Source organism: Drosophila sechellia, chromosome 2R (genome assembly GCF_004382195.2).
Source record: "Drosophila sechellia strain sech25 chromosome 2R, ASM438219v1, whole genome shotgun sequence".
NCBI classification, from domain to species: domain Eukaryota; kingdom Metazoa; phylum Arthropoda; class Insecta; order Diptera; family Drosophilidae; genus Drosophila; species Drosophila sechellia.
The window spans coordinates 19094860-19112739 of record NC_045950.1 but is presented as its reverse complement, the minus strand read 5'-3'; the positions used below and the strand labels follow the sequence as shown (position 1 = coordinate 19112739).

Genomic DNA, 17880 nt, shown 5'->3' with positions numbered 1-17880 from the left:
AGCCATGGCAATCATACGAGCACGCTACGGAACTTTAGCCAAGGAACTCCAGTCGATCTTGGCCGAAGCTGCATTCCTAGTTTCCAACGAAGGTGAAACCTTCGTGACCAAATGTTGCCATCTGGCAGATGAACTGAGAAAATCGCTCGAGCCCAATCACATTTACAAACGATCACTGAACGCATATCGACGACCTACACAGTTCAGATCATTTGCCTTATCAGCACGAACTACTTGAATAAGGTGGGAAATGTTTACCTAATGTTCAGCTTATCAAAGTACAAGCGCTTACAGCCAGTTTGCCCAAGTTGGCTATATTAAATACCATAGCTTTTGTGGTGTTCTATTACCTCGACAGCTGGCTAAACGTGTTCAATGTGTTTTACCTCATTGACAGCCATAACAGAATGGTCAAGTTACTGAATCAATGGACTTTGGTTCGGCCAGGAAGGCATCCAAGACTAGAGACAGCTGTGAGTAGTTGACAATAGAAGTTGGCTTAGTATTAAATACATATATACTTGCAGTTTGAGAACTTCACATTAAGCCTGGCTCGAAATCCGTTTAAGCTGACTTGCTTTGGCTTGTTTAATATCGATCGGTTGGGAGCATTTGCCGTCTGCAATTCACTAATTATGCACTCGATTCTACTGATCCTATATGACGTACAGCATTTCTAGGATTTGAATGAGTATTAAAGCTAATCAAGTATTACAAACATGTTTTCTGCTCACTCCGTTTTCTGCTTACTCCAAAAGCAAATACCTAATGATGTCCTTAATTACAATCTAGTACATTAAAGAGAAACAGTTGGGACGTGAGTGCTCTGAGTCAATCGATTTGGTTGTGTTATTACATTAGCTGAATGAAGATGATACGATATCATTGGGAGCCACAACTCATTAGCACAGAAGACAAACTGAATCGAGCTATTCACTTGCAACGAACTTCAGTACTCCGCAATGGCTGATCTGGTGAAATTGTGTTTGAGAATCGCATATGCCTACGGACGGTTTACTGGCGTAATCAACTTTAAGATTGATTTGAAAACGGGTCAACCGCTAGTTACCAGAAGAGCTACGCTTATTTCAGTCAGCACACACTTGCTTATCTTTGCCCTGCTCCTCTACCATACACTGCGAAAAAGTGTTGTAACCGTCATGTGGAAGTACGCCAATTCCCTTCACGAATACGTGTTCCTGGTCATAGCCGGCTTTCGCGTGGTCTGCGTCTTCCTGGCTCTGGTCAGTCGATGGTCGCAGCGTCGCACCTTCATGGAGCTCTTCAACTCATTCTGGAGACTGTATCAGAGAAATCCTCGGATAATCCAGTACTGCCGTAGGAGCATCGTTAGCAAATTATTTTGCGTCACAATCACAGAGACACTGCAAGTCATAGTCACCTTGGCCATGATGAGGAATCGGCTGAGCATCGCTCTGGCTCTGCGCATTTGGGCCATATTGAGTCTGACGGCCATAATAAACGTGATCATCACGCAGTACTTTGTGGCCACCGCGTGTGTGCGAGGACGCTATGCGCTTCTGAACAAGGATCTTCAGGCGATTGTGCACGAATCGCAGTCGCTGGTTCCCAACGGAAGTGGCGTCTTCGTGACCAGGTGTTGTTACCTCGCGGATCGCTTGGAGCGCATAGCCAAATCCCAGTCTGACCTGCAGGAGCTCATCGAAAACTTGTCAACGGCATACGACGGCGAAGTGATCTGCCTGGTCATCACCTACTATCTGAACATGCTGGGCACCTCGTATCTGCTGTTCATCATTAGCAAGCATGGCAGTCTTGGGAATAACCTGCCCATGGTCATCACTCTTTGTGGCATTGCCTACTTCGGATTTTACGTCTTCGATTGCTGGCTCCACGCGTTTAATGTGTTTTACCTTCTGGATGCACACGATAAAATGGTTAAGATGCTTAATAAGCGAACTTTGTTTCAGCCAGGACTGGATCACAGACTGGAAATGGTTGTAAGAACTTCTGACGCTCTATAATGATTGCCACTTTTAATTGAACTCCTTGCAGTTTGAAAGCTTTGCTCTGAACCTGGTGCGGAATCCATTGAAGCTCAAAATTTACGGCCTATTCGAGTTTGGTCGAGGAACATCTTTTGCCGTGGGCAACTCCCTGTTAACACACTCCCTTCTCCTCATTCAATACGACGTGCAAAACTTCTAAAACTTTAGGATAAATTACTTTTGTTAGGGATAATATTAAGTGCGATTTTTATTAATTTTTATAATCCCAGCGTGGTAGCGTGCATTTAATTTCTTCATCCTGCAATCAATCACATAGTAATTATCTCTCCCATAGGCCTAATCATGTCCATTGAACTGGACACGTGGTGATTGCCGAGTATTCAATTTCAGTAGAGAACCATGGTTGACTTGGTGAAGACGATTTTGCTCATTGCCTACTGGTATGGCTTTGCCGTGGGAGTGTCCAACTTCGAGGTGGACTGGCTAACTGGAGAAGCCAATGCCACCCGAAGGACTACGATCTATGCAGGCGTGCATAATGCCAGCCTTATCACTCTGCTGATTCTGCTCAGTCTTGGCAATAACTCGCTGAAATCCGAGTTCATAACTGCTCGATATCTGCATGAGTACTTCTTTTTGCTCATGACTGCAGTTCGAATCTCGGCAGTTCTGCTTTCACTGATAACGAGATGGTATCAGCGTTGCCGTTTCATTAGATTGTGGAATCAGATACTAGCCCTAGTTCGCGATAGACCTCAAGTGGTTCGAGGGCGATGGTATCGTCGCAGTATTATCCTTAAATTTGTGTTCTGTGTCCTGTCAGATTCGCTGCACACCATATCGGATGTGAGTGCGCAACGCAAGCGGATCACTGCTGACCTTACAGTCAAACTGACCTTGCTGGCCACACTGACCACCATTTTTAACATGATCGTGTGCCAGTACTACTTGGCCATGGTGCAGGTGATTGGGCTCTACAAGATTCTGCTCCAAGATCTGCGATGCTTGGTGCGCCAAGCTGAATGCACCTGCTCCATTCGCAATCGGCGAGGTGGAGTTTACTCCATTCAGTGCTGCTCGTTGGCAGATCAGCTGGATCTAATTGCCGAAAGGCATTACACTCTGAAGGACAGACTTGACAAGATGGCGGAGCTTTTCCAGATACAGAGCCTAAGCATGAGCCTGGTGTACTTCTTCTCCACCATGGGCTCCATCTACTTTAGCGTCTGCTCGATCCTGTACAGCTCCACAGGATTCGGCTCCACATACTGGGGTCTTCTGCTGATCGTCCTATCCACGGCTTCCTTCTACATGGACAATTGGTTGTCCGTTAACATTGGGTTTCATATTCGAGATCAGCAGGACGAACTAGTCCGAGTGCTAGCGGATCGCACTCTGTTCAATCGGAAATTGGACAACCGACTGGAGGCAGCAGTGAGTATAGATTCCGATTTCCCCCTTCTACGATTTTTACTTAATCTGTATTTTTCAGTTTGAGGACTTCCAACTGCAACTGGCCAGTAACCGCCATGAGTTCTACGTTATGGGTCTCTTTAAAATGGAACGTGGTCGTCTAATCGCTATGCTAAGCTCAGTCATCACTCACACTATGGTTCTCGTTCAGTGGGAAATGCAAAACGATGGATCCTAATTAGTTCCAATAAAGCACATCATATTTTTTGGTTATTCAATAACACTAGAGATCGCAATAATTGGGCGCAGAAAACCGATAATGGCCGTTTCATGCACTGCCAGTGGAACAGAAGACAGTTGGTAATGGAAATTGCCTGGCCGGAATTCCTTTGTACTGTCAATTGGCAGGCATTTATAAACTTGGTTCTCGCTCTCCAGTCGCAGGAGCTGGAAAGCCGGAGGAAACTGCCGGCGACAGTGACAAATCCAGCGACAGCATCAATACTTTGCCGCAATTCGAGCAATATAAACGAGCTCCCATTCAATTTGCCCCTCGCCGTCAGTTCGCTTAGCATAAGTCGCAATTTAATCCTGCTCCGACATCCAACAACAGGCCATGACACTGCTCTGCCGGAGCATCCGGGATTGCAATCGGATTCGGATTCGGAATCGACATGGGCATCGGGATGGGAAGCTGGAACGGACAGACAGGCAGGCAGAACCGGAGACATTTTAGCATAATGCATTGCCACCGAGCCAGGACGAGGAGTCCTCGTCGCTATCGTGGGACACACAATGCGGCACTTGGAGCGGCTTGTTGGGGGTAACAATGCAACATATTTGAACAACAACAGGGTTTATCGATTGTGAAGAAATCAAGATGCCATACTTCACGAAGAGGTATTATTTGGTTGGTACATGACTAGGGAAATAAAAGTGTGCGTTTCATTAGGATAACAATTTGTATTATACATAGAAGTTAGAAAAGGGCAAACCTCTATTCAGCATCGAACAAACTGTCACCAAAGAAACAATACAATACGTAACTCAAAATGTCGAATATGTAAGTAACTCAAAAATGAACTAAGAAGTTCCAAGACACTGAGATTCCTCTTCTCCAGACTCGCTGCCAAACTCGACTGCCAATGCGGCGGAAAAAACAGTCCCATGGATTCGGTGATAGTGCCGATTACCCAGGAACTGAAGTGCATGCAAAAACTGATCAAAAGGGTAAGACACTCTCAAATGGCCGGGCTTTTCCAACGCGAAGCTGAGATGTACAAAGAAGAGCTGCAGGCCCGAAATCTTGCCATTTGGCATGAACCTGATTATCGACACTGCAAATGACCTTTAAGGCAGCCACCACAGAATATAAGTTGTAAAGGATCCCTTTTTATTAACGATATTTCATTTCAATTTTGTACTTTTTCAAATTTTTCCAAAACACTAGAAGCAAAAATAAACGATGCCTAAGAGTGTAGAAATAGTAATTTTTAAGATCGTGATATTACATGATGTTAAATTCATGAAATATGGCTCTTCCGAAGATTCTGTGAGCTCCCAGAAAACTGAATTTCGACACAGCTAACACAATTCCCGATGAACCATAACTTAGTCGATATGCTAAGGAGCAGGGCGGCGAAGGATTCGAAAATTCACAGGATATCCCACAGCGGCGGCCGCGATGGCAGGAAAAAATGAGAATTAAATTGAATTTTCAAACGGCACGCACATAAATCCAAATGCCAAGGCAAACTAAAATGCAGCCGAAAAGGAAGAATTTGCAGTTTACTTTTCCAACTGCGGCAGCAAAATGTTGCTCAAACATATCATAAATATTTGATTTTCCCTCATTTTTCCAAGGTCCCTGCGATTGCGACGCCGTCTGGGGGAAATTGATAAGTTTTCAATGATTACGACGGCAGATTGGTATAATTTGCGCGCAATTTCGCAGCAATTGGCAAATGTCACGGCACGTGATAGTGGCTTCGCGAATTTCAAACAAATATCTAAAGATTTAATCGAACTGATAGAGCGCGTTATATTATTTAATTTTTAACTACATATCTTAAAATTATATATCTACAAATTTCGAATTCTCCGCATTCCCTATGATATTTAATACATAAACCCATAAACATTACATCACATACTCTTAGGAGCATCTAGTGCTTTACTACCAGTGTTGTTAATTCAATTATCGATAAGGATTGTTTACAATCGAAATTAGCTTATAAGGTTTCTATCATTAAAGTATCATCACCAGAATATTTCTTTTCGCTTGGCATTGTTCTACAGAGCAGAACTTTCTTTGACTCCGGAATTTATGTTGCATATCATTTGGCCATTTTAAAGAAAGATGACCAAGGGAACCACTAGCTTTGGAAAGCGCCACAACAAGACGCACACCATCTGTCGTCGGTGCGGCAACTCGTCGTACCATCTGCAGAAGTCGAAGTGCTCCCAGTGCGGCTATCCCGCGGCAAAGACCCGATCCTTCAACTGGTCCCGAAAGGCGAAGGGTCGCAAGGCGCAGGGAACCGGGAGGATGCCTTACCTCAAGAATCTGCGCCGTCGTTTCCGCAACGGGTTGCGTGAAGGAGGTGCCGCCAAGAAAAGAGCCAACTAAGTGGCGAAAGGAGTCTTTGATAAGCCCAATAAAAGCCGAATGAACGCATTCCCTTAAGTTCTGCAAAGTGTTTTAATTATGCTTTGAGGTTAGGAGCTAATAATCTGGCATGGAGTCTAGTGGACCTGGTGCTCTGAAGGGTACACACGTAAGTATTCCGAATTTATGTGGCTTTGCAATTTATGTGCTGTGTACTTTGCATGCTGGGAGCTTTAGTATTTTGTGTTTGGTTTTCGGACTGCGAGAAATGCATTTTATGAATTTTTTATGGCCTTTAATGTGCACACACACCTGCCTCGTGGCCCTTTGCCAGCATGTGTGTGTGTGTGTATTTAGAGAGGGACATAAAATGAAAGGGACAGGCGAAGCTACACCTTTTATGAGTGTGAGTGTGTTGTATGCCACGGCATGGCACATAAAGCTCGTGGCGAAAATCTGCTCACGCCCCAGGACAGTATTTCATCCCGACCTGGCCTAATCCGTCGCCATGTGGATTTTGGCCGCAGAGTCTTGGCTTGACATGATATATTCGCCGGGTTGGGCGCTGAAAAAGTTTCCACCTGATTTATCTCTTTGGCGCAGCATCGAAACTTAAAGCAGTGGAGTTTGGTGCGTGCAACAATTGCCCACGCCCACTCATTAATTTTTGGCCCGGACCAATGGTGCACGTACATACACATACATATGTACGTATGGATTCATTATTATGCTACGACTGAATTTTTAAAAATAATGATGTCTGCCGTCGCGCTGGAGATGGCGCTGCAATAATGCGACAGGAATGCCATGCAGATCTGAAGTGCAGTTCGAGTGGATTGACGGACGGGAAAACCAGAGGAAAAAGCGAAAAGCCCATATTTCCAAGCAAAGGTATTAATTTTCCGTTAGCACTTAAAAAGAACAAGAAGGTCGTGTTCATTGCCATTTGTGACCAGCTGATATAAATTGTTTACTTCTTCATAGCAAGCTGTCTAAAGGTTTGCATCAATTCTAGAAGCTAATCTTTTTAGAAGTACTTTCATTTGGATAAGACTTCATCTTGGTAGCGCAACTTTCATATTGCGCCACATTCCAGGAATCGCCTTCAACAATTCGATCGAGCGAAATGCCATTTTGTTGATTGAACATTTTCAATCGACATTTTTTGCTGCGCTTGTTGCCTTTCCATTATTTTTGTTCCCCTCGCCGTATAGTTGTCATTCAGAGAGCTGCTCAGTCAGCAGCATTTAAATTTCGCTCACGATTGTCTCCGGATGAGCAGTGCAGCGGATGAGTAGTGGGCGGAGGAGCAAACAGGCGTGGAACTGGCATGGAAGGAATATCGCGGATTGAAAATCAACGGATACGGAACGGATGCACGGGCACTCAGTACTTGGTCCTCCGAGCCGGGGCACAACTCCTTCGCCTGCGCCGTTTTGTTGCCGCTGCAGCTGTCACTTGGTGGAAAAACTGTCACTGCAATCAGATGCAATTAGAGCTTCCGGTGCCCCATCGCGGAAAAGGGCCGTGGCAAGGGAGTGGGCTGTGGGCTGGAAATGGGGCACAGAAACAGGGAAAGTGATTGAGAAAATGGCAAACTCGTTAGCTAAGAGACTTGCTTTCTTTCTTGGCAATGACTCCTTTGGCAGGTGTAAAAGTGGACCTCGCACATTAATTAATTGCACAAATGTAATCAAGTTTTTGGCCGCTTTTCCTTTGAAAAATAAATTCCTTTTAAGTCGGCTGTAAAATGTGAGCTCCATTTAATGATCATCCCGCACAGTGGATACAATTATACAATTTATAGACCAAATACATGCACTACAATAGGTTTGATTATTCATATAGTGAATTTTGCCCATTTTCGATAAACTACATTTTCACGAATTAGCCGGGATTGTGATAAACCGATAACCCGGGTTTGCAGAAACCACATTTTGTGGCATTTGTCGTGTTCTGCGGTTGGATTTGGTGATGCTGCTGCTGATGGTGATGCTCCTGCGTGCGGACATGGCATCAAAAATTGGAATTCCCGTGAATAAATGCGATGCGGACGGACAGAGGGGCAATTGTACAGCCTATTTGGCTTATGTTGGTGTTTGCAAAAACATTAATTAAAATTCTTGGCCGGCAGAGAGGAAAAACAATTGCGCCAGTCTATATTCCACACTATAATCCCTTCAATCTCAGCTGGATAAATATTAAATGAGCCAGTTCGGACTGGAGACTTGACTTTGTTGCGGCGCAGCAAAAATGAAATGTTTGGCATAAAAAATGCATAAATTATGCAAACCATTTAAGGGGCAAACAAGAAGGAAAAATCGAAAATGCCTCAACATTTTTGCCTCGGTCAAGGCTTTGAAAAATTGATGCCTCCGCCCGGCCAGCCGAAAAGTCCGATGTGGAATGCTCCACCTCGCAGTGTGTGCGTCTAAATGGACATCTGGGCAGAAAGAAGGCCCAAAGTGAAAGTCTCTTAACAGGGCTTTTAAAACTGCTGCCGCCCACTTCGTCCTGCTTGTTGGGGCCCATAAAATATTCATGTGTTTTATATACTATACTATACTATACTATATATGTATGGTGGGTGTGGCGAAAGGGGGGAGCTTAAGTGACTTGGGTAAGTTGCCAGGCCTATGTCACAATAAAAGTCAGCAGGCTTTTCCGTGCCGTAATTAATGTAAATTCTCCTTTTACTTTCCTATGCCCATGCCACATACCCCTTTCACCAAACACACTGCAATTTGGTTGTGTTCAATTTTTTGCCAGGTTTGATTCGAACAATTTTTGAATGCCTTTCACGCACGCAACTTGTATTTAATTGATTAATACCCATGTTTATAAGCCACACGCATTTACATAACTTGGGTGTGGAAACACTTATCAAAAAAAGACCAAGAGTATGCAGCAAAAAATGTAATGCAAGTAGTTTGACTTTCCCAACTCCCTAGTTCACCGCCAGAGGGCGCCTGTCATCCCTGCTCTCACTTTTTGCAGCCAGTAATTGATTTTCTGTTTACGCATAGCCCCACACTTGGGGCGCAGATGGAGGTGGGCGTGGTCGGGTACCAAAGTTCCCTAGTCTGATGCTTCCGGTTACTTCTTGTTATTATATTTCATTTGCCGACAACTTTGTTTTGATGCCTGATTCCAACATGTCGTGAATAACCCAGCAGCAACGCAGGTCAAAACCGGAAGCATTTAAGGCAAGGCTGGCGGATTTAATACCCAGTGAGTAAGTTGGGACTAACTTCAAAGAACTATCTGTTTTCAGACGTGAAAAATATATGTCTTAGGTTCAGCATGAGATATGGGTTTTTAGCAAAAATAGATATTTTATTAAAGAAATTAAAGAGCTTCTGAGCTGGATTAATCTTATATATCCGACTCTTTGCTCTAGTAATGGGTATGCGAGAAGTTTGCACTGTAACTTTTTGCTTATTTTTTACTTTTGCGATATTTCTGCCAGAGTGGGGATGGCTTCTGCAGAAGGCGCAGGAGGGGCAGGAAGTCCGGCGGAGAGGAGGCACATGCCAACACTTGTTTTCTGTTAAGTGATTTAGGCCAAACTTTTGCACCCTCCCCTCGCTGTGTGCCATTCGAGCTTTTGGCATTTCGGGCTTAGACGTAGACGAGGGGCGCCTGATGGGTTCCTTCCCCGATGTTGCAGGTCCTTGTGTTGCGGTTCCGCCGTGGCTCGGTTATTTTCTGAAGCATCGGAAATGTTTTGCAAAACTTTCGCGAAAGCGAATTTAACGCGAAGCGTTTAAATGCTTGCCGCATAATCGCCGTCAAGTGAATTTCATTTTCTTGACAAACAACATGAACTTCAAAGGAACTTGGCCAAATCCCCTCTTTTGAGTGGCTCAAAGGAAATTGAAATTGTTAACTGTGTGCGGGAAACTAGAAAAAAGTGCCAAACTGGTTTACAGACTGTCACGCATTGATGTATTGCCATCTTCATGTTCCAGGATTTTGGATTGATGACTGTGATAATGACAATTAAACAATGGATTATACAGTGTATGATCTATAAAACTAATCAGTAATATATGAAACAATCTAAAGTATAGTATATACCCATGATTATGTGTTCAATGCAACGTTTTGACATCGTAATCGACATTACCTACGCATATTTATCCCGTTTGGATTGCACATGATATTCCACCGAATTCCCTGCGAGGCAACTGACAAGTTTAGTTACTTTGCTCCTATCTGACAGCATTAAAACTGTCTCCTCGAATTCTGACTTGCAGGAAGAATTTCCCGGCCAAAGTTTGTCTGGGTAACCATATTACATGGATAACACCCACAAAACACTAGCAACATCACCAGCAGAAGGAGCGAAAGGATCAGGAGGAGGAGCGGGCGGAGGAGGAGCAGCACGCGAGAAATGTTTCGTGACAAAGAATTCCAAGAGTTAAAAAATAAAATGAGGTAGGGAAAATAAAAATGAAATAAAACAGAGGGAAGCCGCTGAAAACGAAGAAAATTGAGCTGGGTAAGAAAAACGTTTGCGAGACATAGTAAAGCGTGGCAAGTAGGAGAAACTTTGAAGTTTTATTAAAAATACACACCGCAACATTCCTCAAGAACTTTCGCACACGAAAACGTGAGATAATTTACTAGAAGCGAGCCGGACGAGGCAGCTCCACTCCGTTCCCTTGCACGTGGAAATGTAGAAATGTAGGAAAAGTGGAAAAGCGCACCCGAAAACCGGCAGCGAAGTGTCAAGTAGTTTGGATAAACTTTTGTGACAGCTCAATTTGGAAGGGAAAATGTGTGTAAGCCGGCACTCCAGCCAAGCTGCTAGTTTTGCCAGCAGGAAAATATTAGAATATTAATAGCCAGCCAGCTTTGCAGGGACATCTAATGAGCGGAAGTCCTTCTTTGCCGCGCACCAAAGTCCAAAGAATCCTTGACATGGGTGCTCATACAAAACGGGGAACTTAAGTCGCAAACTTCGGTCAACAAATCAGAAAATGAAAGCAGCTCATTGCCTGGACGCTAATCTGTTTTATAAGCAGATATAGCGAAACTAGTCACTTTAATACTTAAGTACTTTAATTAAAGGAAAGAGAACTCTCTCTCTCTCCCGAAGGTCAAGCAAGTCAGCGTTGATGTGATGTATTATTAATAATTTACATAGTATTATTAGGAGTGACCCAGATCAAGTCGTCTATATACCAACGTGCTGAGCACAATGTAGAACAATGGGGAAACACCTTCGTAGGTAAAGTTAAACACAGCTGCAGAACGCAAGGATCCACAAACATGCACTTAACTAACCAGTTCCGCCCAGCCTTCCGATTTCCATCGCTCCACTTTGCCGGGCAAATGAACAAGATGTTGTGGTTATGGAAATTAGCTCAGGAGGATGACAAACACTGTGCGTGCCGAGATTTATGCCCCGATGTTGCCCGAAACTACTTCAGATGCAACTACATCGGACACATCCTGCGAAACGGGAGCACCGATTCAGGACGACAGCAAAGACAGAGACACATGGCCTGTGGTGACAGGCACAGGATGATGTCAGCCGGAGAGCAAACCCTCTGGCTAATTGGTATTTATTGCTGCTTAAATGCCCAAAACTTGTTGATACTTTTCACCTTATATTTCAGGCACTCATCTATCCAGCCACTTGAAGTGAAACGCCCCCAAGATGGAGGAATCACCACCGCCACCGCCGCAGGAGGAGCAGCAGCCAATCGGAGATCGCCGGGCTATAATTAGGCGCAGAATCGCTAGACTCGCTCGACGATCGCGGGCAGGCACATATGTTCATATGTTTCGGATTGAATTCTTCTGGGGAATGGTTGATGGGGGATGGGGGATGGGCATGGGATCTGGCGGAGCACTCTTTCGATTTTGAGGCTAATTTCAGTGGGCACACGACTTTGGCACGGTTTAGTATCGTCGCGACAATTATCGTAATTAACTCGTTTATGTGTTGTGTGCTAATCCAATTACCAAGTTCGCACAGGATGCCCCCATTTGCGCCAGGCGAACATAACACAAATTAATTCAATCAATCGGACACATGAAGAATTGAGTTTAAAATTCGAAAAAATCAATTTCATTACCTTGAGTTGAATTTGTTGGAAATTAAAGTTAAAGAGTTCAACCTTCAGCTAGAAGTCGCGACGGATTTCCTAAACATGCTAAACTACCAGCAGCAATTGCATTCGCTGCCCGTCGGCAATCCGGGAAATTTTTACTACGGACCGACGGTTTCCGGCGAGATATACCCATCTCAGCAATCGCTTAACCTGGAGTCCGAGGACAAACTGGAGGATCGGGAAGAAAGTGGCAGGAGCCTGGAAAAAATGCACAGATTCTCCGTGGATAATATCATGGAAATGAAGCACGACGCCTATTCCAAGGGAAAAATGGCCATGGAACTTAGTGGCAACTTTGGTGAGTTACAATACCGATAAATAAAAAGTTTGAAGTGCAACTTTCACTTCTGTGAGCGAAATGTAAAACCATGGAATAAAAGCAAAACAAATCAATCAATCTACTTTGAATTATAGATAGTGCAATATTTACGTTATAAAAACGAAAGAGAGTCGAGATAAACCACTATTACATACCCAATACTCAGCTCAGGAAAGTGCGTGTTAGATGGATTGTTACTGCATTTCCATTCAGAGTCCAAGAATGGTTGAATTAGATCATAAAAACCAAAATGAATACTGTTTTTTATTATTTTCCCTTTCTCTATCAAAAATAGTCATCATTCTCGAAATGTAATTAATCTGGGTGGAGCACAGGCTCATTTAATTTTAAAAGCCTCTTAAATGGCATAGTTCACAGATGTGCTCAATTATGTGCAACAGAATACGTAATGCCACAGGAGTTTAGTTACATCTGCATTTGAGTTCTGCTACTTTATGAGGCTTACTGTGCCTAATTCATAAATGATAGATTCGTGCGAGTTGCGAGCCAAGAGAACTTATGACGTTATGCGCACAGCTGCCATAACTTTAGATATGCACAAATAGGTGCTACCGTATATTTGCGGTGGGAGAATTCATATAAATGTGTGGGGGCCGTGGGGCAACTCATGGATGACAATTAGGTGCCAAATGTGGGCGACATTCGCTCATTTCGCTGCTCCCAATGCCGCTGCAATGTCATCTCCGTGCATTTTTCCTGTTGCGGTTGCGGCTTTAACCCCCCAATGCCCCCAGAGCTCCCCAGTCTGCGCATTAACCCACCGGGAGGAAGCTGTCAACATATTGCTACTGGTTGGCAGCTCTGGCATAATTTGCAGCGCAATCCTTGCCGAAAACGAAGATCCCACCGAAAAACGCAGAGGAACCGAAACTCTAGCAGTTCGTGTAAAGTTTTCCCCGTGCTTATACTTTTTTTGGGATTTTTTTTCCGTGGCAGAGGAAACATTTCCGAGCCGACAACACTTCAACATTGTCAACATGACAAAACGTAATCAAAGCTGACATGATATTCCCTCAGTGGCCGCATGCCTTTGAAGCATCCGAGGCAGCGACTAGCTGCCACGACTATAATTTCCAAGTGGAGCATATAAAACGCCAGTCCCACTGTAACCAGTCCCAGACGCAGCACGCACTCCACTGCCACTACTCCCCTTCCCTGCTCTGCCCCTCGTCGTTTATTTTCGTCGCTCCATCGGATTGTAACATGTGCCAGTTGCATCCAGGCACTGCGAGAAAATCAGTCTACCTGCCACTTCAAAAACCTAATGAATCTGTGTGGTTCATGGATAAAGTGAGCTTTATAGCAAAGAGAATTTTGTTCACTTTAAATATGATAAAATAAATTAGATATAAGAATATTTCTTTGCACAGATATCAAACAATGATTAACTTTTAGTATGATGAACTTTTACTCCTCCATCGATTTCTCGCAGTGCAACTGCTCAGTCATTCTTCACCCCTTGCCGTCGTCGCTCTGAAAATCTGATTGAGGTTTCCCTTTCGATTTGTTGGTTTTTTATTAAGCCGCAACTGTTTTTTATCGCTCGTTGGCAATTCAAATTAAAGATCTTCCCTTCACTCACTGCCCCAAACTCCCCTTCCCTTCCCCTGGGACATCAGTTGCCGATGCAGTTGCTCCCGTTTCCCACTATTCCGTGTACTTGGAGTGCTCCGAGCTGATCTACGATGCAGTTCCCAACTCCGTGGACAGCTCGGCTGACAAATTGAGACAAATGGCGTGGGTAGGAGGATATCTGATGACGATGGGGATACTCACGGCGATGGCCACCCTGAAATTCCAGCAGGCTGCACGGCGGAGAAATCAGAAGCAATTTATCGATACAACCCTAAAAACTGAAACTCGGAGGAGAGTGTAATAGTCACTACATCCCATGCAGCCATGCAAAATAGAACCATAGTATATGCTAATATAATGATTTCATTGGAAACTTTAGGTTTTCCCTTCGGCTTTTAGCTGAAATGCTTAATTTTTTCCTAGCATTCCGTCCAATTAGTTTGAAAATAGATAAATTCGAAGGAAAACGGCTTAAGTATTTTGTAAATCGGTTTCCAAGCCAATTCTATGGAAAATCAATTAATGGCCTGAAGCAGGGAGCCCGCTTATGACCGCTTAATGTCACAATTTCACTTTAATTAATAGATCGTAAATGTGCTAGTTCATGTTTGTTGGGCGACGAAATTAGTAGACAGCTGTCCGCCGATGTTGTCAAAAGATATTTTATGGCTCATGCCATTTCTTTATGGCCACCCCCACCCCAAAGTCCCCTCTCCACTCCCCCAGCCGAAGGATCAAACGGAATGCAAAATTTTATGTGTTCACGACAAGCCATAAAAGTAAATTTCCTAGCTGGCTGCCAAATTAATTGATATCCGTTGGCTCTTATCGATTATTTACGAGCGTTTTCCCCCGCTGTCCGTCAAAGAGATTTTGCATTCGCCCCTCGGGAAGAGGAAAACGCAAAAGTAAAAGTGAAAGTGAAAATTCCCAATTTAATGGCTCCCTGATTGCAGGCACCACCGGCGCAGGATGCGGTGGCGGAGATCGGGAAGCTCCCTGCTCCGGAAATCTGCCGGCTGGTGGTGGCCACCACTCGAGGAAGCCGCGCCGCAATCGCACCACCTTCAGCTCCGCCCAACTGACTGCCTTGGAAAAGGTCTTCGAACGCACCCACTATCCGGATGCCTTTGTTCGCGAGGAGCTGGCCACGAAGGTGCATCTGAGCGAGGCCAGAGTTCAGGTGAGTTTTAATTGCATTGGTTAGCTGCGATACCTGTTTAAATATTAAATGTTCACCTGATAGAAAGCCACACAGTATCTCAGTGTGTTGCAGATACATTCCACCAGCTATCTGCTAACTTGGTTAGCAATCCATTGCAGCTAATTCCCTTATCAATTACTTGGACGCCCGTTTCAGGTCTGGTTTCAGAATCGGCGTGCGAAATTCCGGCGGAACGAGCGGAGCGTGGGCTCCAGGCCACTTCTGGATACGGCTCCTCAGTTGGTGCCGGCGCCGATTAGCAATAATATGCACAAATATGCCAATATGCCACACCCACCGCCGCCACCGCCCCCCGGCGCGTACGCCCTCAACTTTGGGCCACTGGAGCTGCGCTCGTGCCAGAACTATACGAACTGCTACGGGGGATTCGGGTCGAGTGGTGCCAGCAGCAGTGGCGTCTGCTCCTTCTTCGGGGCCACCAACTACAGTGTGGCCGCCAATTATGCGAAGAACGCCTATCCGCCGCTGTGATGGCGCGGCTAGCTTTAATGGGCCCCACGAGGTTACTTCATGCATATGTATTTCAATTAGCCAAATTGCATTAATGCTTAAAAACGTATTAGGACCGGCATATGCGCCTACCTGACTAATATTTATACTTATACTTATGCCGACACAGATGCAGACACATTCACAGATATAGATACAGACACAGATACAGATACAGATGTGACGCACTGAAGGAGAAAACCCAATAAATAAAATTTTCTAAGAAAACACGGGCAGTGTGTATTTGACTGGGAGCTGTGTTTATTTTTTGGAAAATCTACTGCGCTTAAGGGCCAATAAACTACAATTTGCTAGGGCACAAACTTGTTATGATTGAACATAATCACGTTTGGATAACTCTTTCGATTGGATTATCTTGCGAGACACAAGCAATTACCTTCTCGTCAATATGTGAAAGTTTTCCATTTACGAAACTGTCACTCAGGCGTTTGGATATGACATGGCTTATTTAATTATTGACTTAGTAATACGATTTAATTAAAAATTCATAACCCCGCCGCACACTGGCAAAGCAGCTCGAGGCTTCCATTTGCATCTGCGAGTGTGTGTTATTTCACCCGCATGTGTTAATTTGTATAATAAAACTTAATTAAAGCCAAAACAAATAAACAAACGGATAAACAGTGGAGTGGAGAGGAGAGGAGAGGAGCGGAGCGGGGCACAAACAGCAAGGAAAAACTTTTGCCTAGCCGCAAATGTTGGAAAAGCGAAGCCGCAATCAAAGTGGATTAAGATTGTGGAAATCTCGGTTTTCTAGGGCAATTAAAAGTACAGATTGCCATTCGGGGCACAATAGAATGTGCAGCAGTGCTCTCAAACGCATTCCCAAAAACTCAAGGGGCAGTGGCCACAGAAACATCTTCCCCGATACTCCAGATCCCGGATCCGGATATACGGATACGTACGGATCCAGTCTAGCAGCTGGGAGGCTAACAAGTATGTAATATATTTAAATGCAAATAAAAATTCCCCTGTTATCCGCAGGCCAAACGAGATGGGAGTGAACTGAGCAGCCGGACGAAATGCGAAATGCAAATTAACATTCGGAATGTGGAACGGTTTGTGCTGCTAATTTGCATAAAGCGCTGGCGCTCCGAGAGTAAAACATTTTTACAATATTTACGAAATTGCAATAATGTTTGAAAAGCAGAACGTCGGTGGCGATGAAAAAATGCGTTTTGTCCCCTCGGTTTTTTTTTGCGATGCGGCAAATTGTTTGCCGGCAAACGGACGACATTCCTGCTGACAGGCGAACATGTTGCAGAAGTCCTTCTCGAAAGGGAAATACAAATTTATGGGCCAAACAACAGGCTCCTGTCAAATCAAATGGCAAACGGAAATGCCGGAGCAAACGGGCTCCTGATGCCAGCCAAGTGCGACGTTATGGAACGGTGTATTATCCCTTTCGAAGGACACGAAACGCTCCTCTCTCCTCTCCACAGAAAGCAGCTGAAGTGGACAGTTCAAATTAATCAAGGATCTGCCTTGTGTGGAGCACGGAATCTCACTTGCTCGTAAGAAAAGTATAGATACAATTGGACAACTGATAAATAGCTAATAAGAGTGCAAATTGAACCACCGTTAATCAGTGGATACAGCAAAGCTGCCAAGGAGACGGTTGAAATCCCCATGACGGGCTCTATAATTAGGTGATAATTTCTGCCTCTGTTAAAAAGCAATTATTTATAAGAGGCCTAATGAACGAGGCCTCCACGCAGATGGAGTCTCTAAGCATTGGAGTCGCCCCCATGTGGCATAAAGTAGATGACACGGGCTACATTGTCAGATGAAAGGGAAACGCGATGCAAAGATCTTGGATGATGCAGGGGAGGATTCCGGTGACAGCTTCTTAAGTTCCATGCCGCCACGGGCACAAGATTTGTGTACCATCAACATCTTTTGGTTTGAGCCTGTCCAAATATGTCACACGATGATGGATACATCACTCGGATCATAAAAAAGGGGCGCCATTGAAATCGAGAAGGGGAAGTTAAAACTGAGGTAATAATCACACATGTGTTATACTATAAAAACGAGACAAGAAAAATGTTAAAACTAAAAAGGTGTTTAGTTCAAAGTTACTAACCATAAAA

The 17880-nt window shown here is 44.3% G+C and overlaps 5 protein-coding genes across 5 annotated transcripts; all 5 read left to right on the top strand.

Moving 5' to 3' along the window:
- Positions 1–962: 962 nt before the first annotated feature.
- LOC6615660 (putative gustatory receptor 59d) lies at positions 963–2315 on the top strand. Its single transcript, XM_002039995.2, has 2 exons — positions 963–1982; positions 2038–2315. Exons 1-2 carry the CDS (start codon positions 963–965, stop codon positions 2188–2190), a joined length of 1173 nt encoding a protein of 390 aa, XP_002040031.1. The 3' UTR covers positions 2191–2315.
- On the top strand, positions 2313–3642 carry LOC6615659 (putative gustatory receptor 59c). Its single transcript, XM_002039994.2, has 2 exons — positions 2313–3425; positions 3484–3642. Exons 1-2 carry the CDS (start codon positions 2391–2393, stop codon positions 3640–3642), a joined length of 1194 nt encoding a protein of 397 aa, XP_002040030.1. The 5' UTR covers positions 2313–2390.
- Positions 3643–4388: 746 nt separating this feature from the next.
- Positions 4389–4884, top strand: LOC116800524. Its single transcript, XM_032715958.1, has 2 exons — positions 4389–4467; positions 4526–4884. The coding sequence occupies exons 1-2, from the start codon at positions 4457–4459 to the stop codon at positions 4749–4751; spliced, it is 237 nt and encodes a 78-aa protein (XP_032571849.1). The 5' UTR covers positions 4389–4456; the 3' UTR covers positions 4752–4884.
- A 781-nt stretch (positions 4885–5665) lies between these two features.
- Positions 5666–6090, top strand: LOC6615658 (probable 60S ribosomal protein L37-B). Its single transcript, XM_002039993.2, has one exon. The coding sequence runs from the start codon at positions 5764–5766 to the stop codon at positions 6031–6033; it is 270 nt and encodes an 89-aa protein (XP_002040029.1). The 5' UTR covers positions 5666–5763; the 3' UTR covers positions 6034–6090.
- Positions 6091–12176: 6086 nt separating this feature from the next.
- On the top strand, positions 12177–16014 carry LOC6615657 (paired mesoderm homeobox protein 1). Its single transcript, XM_002039992.2, has 3 exons — positions 12177–12435; positions 15009–15235; positions 15413–16014. Exons 1-3 carry the CDS (start codon positions 12177–12179, stop codon positions 15746–15748), a joined length of 822 nt encoding a protein of 273 aa, XP_002040028.1. The 3' UTR covers positions 15749–16014.
- Positions 16015–17880: the final 1866 nt, after the last annotated feature.

Excerpts from the sequence above, each read along its gene's own strand:
- LOC6615660 (XM_002039995.2), top strand. The coding sequence starts at position 963 with ATGGCTGATCTGGTGAAATTGTGTTTGAGAATCGCATATGCCTACGGA. Across the intron at positions 1,983-2,037 it reads ATCACAGACTGGAAATGGTT|TTTGAAAGCTTTGCTCTGAA; the intron begins GTAAGAACTTCT and ends AACTCCTTGCAG.
- LOC6615658 (XM_002039993.2), top strand. The coding sequence starts at position 5,764 with ATGACCAAGGGAACCACTAGCTTTGGAAAGCGCCACAACAAGACGCAC.
- LOC6615659 (XM_002039994.2), top strand. The coding sequence starts at position 2,391 with ATGGTTGACTTGGTGAAGACGATTTTGCTCATTGCCTACTGGTATGGC. Across the intron at positions 3,426-3,483 it reads ACAACCGACTGGAGGCAGCA|TTTGAGGACTTCCAACTGCA; the intron begins GTGAGTATAGAT and ends TGTATTTTTCAG.
- LOC6615657 (XM_002039992.2), top strand. The coding sequence starts at position 12,177 with ATGCTAAACTACCAGCAGCAATTGCATTCGCTGCCCGTCGGCAATCCG. Across the intron at positions 12,436-15,008 it reads GGAACTTAGTGGCAACTTTG|GCACCACCGGCGCAGGATGC; the intron begins GTGAGTTACAAT and ends CCCTGATTGCAG. Across the intron at positions 15,236-15,412 it reads TGAGCGAGGCCAGAGTTCAG|GTCTGGTTTCAGAATCGGCG; the intron begins GTGAGTTTTAAT and ends CGCCCGTTTCAG.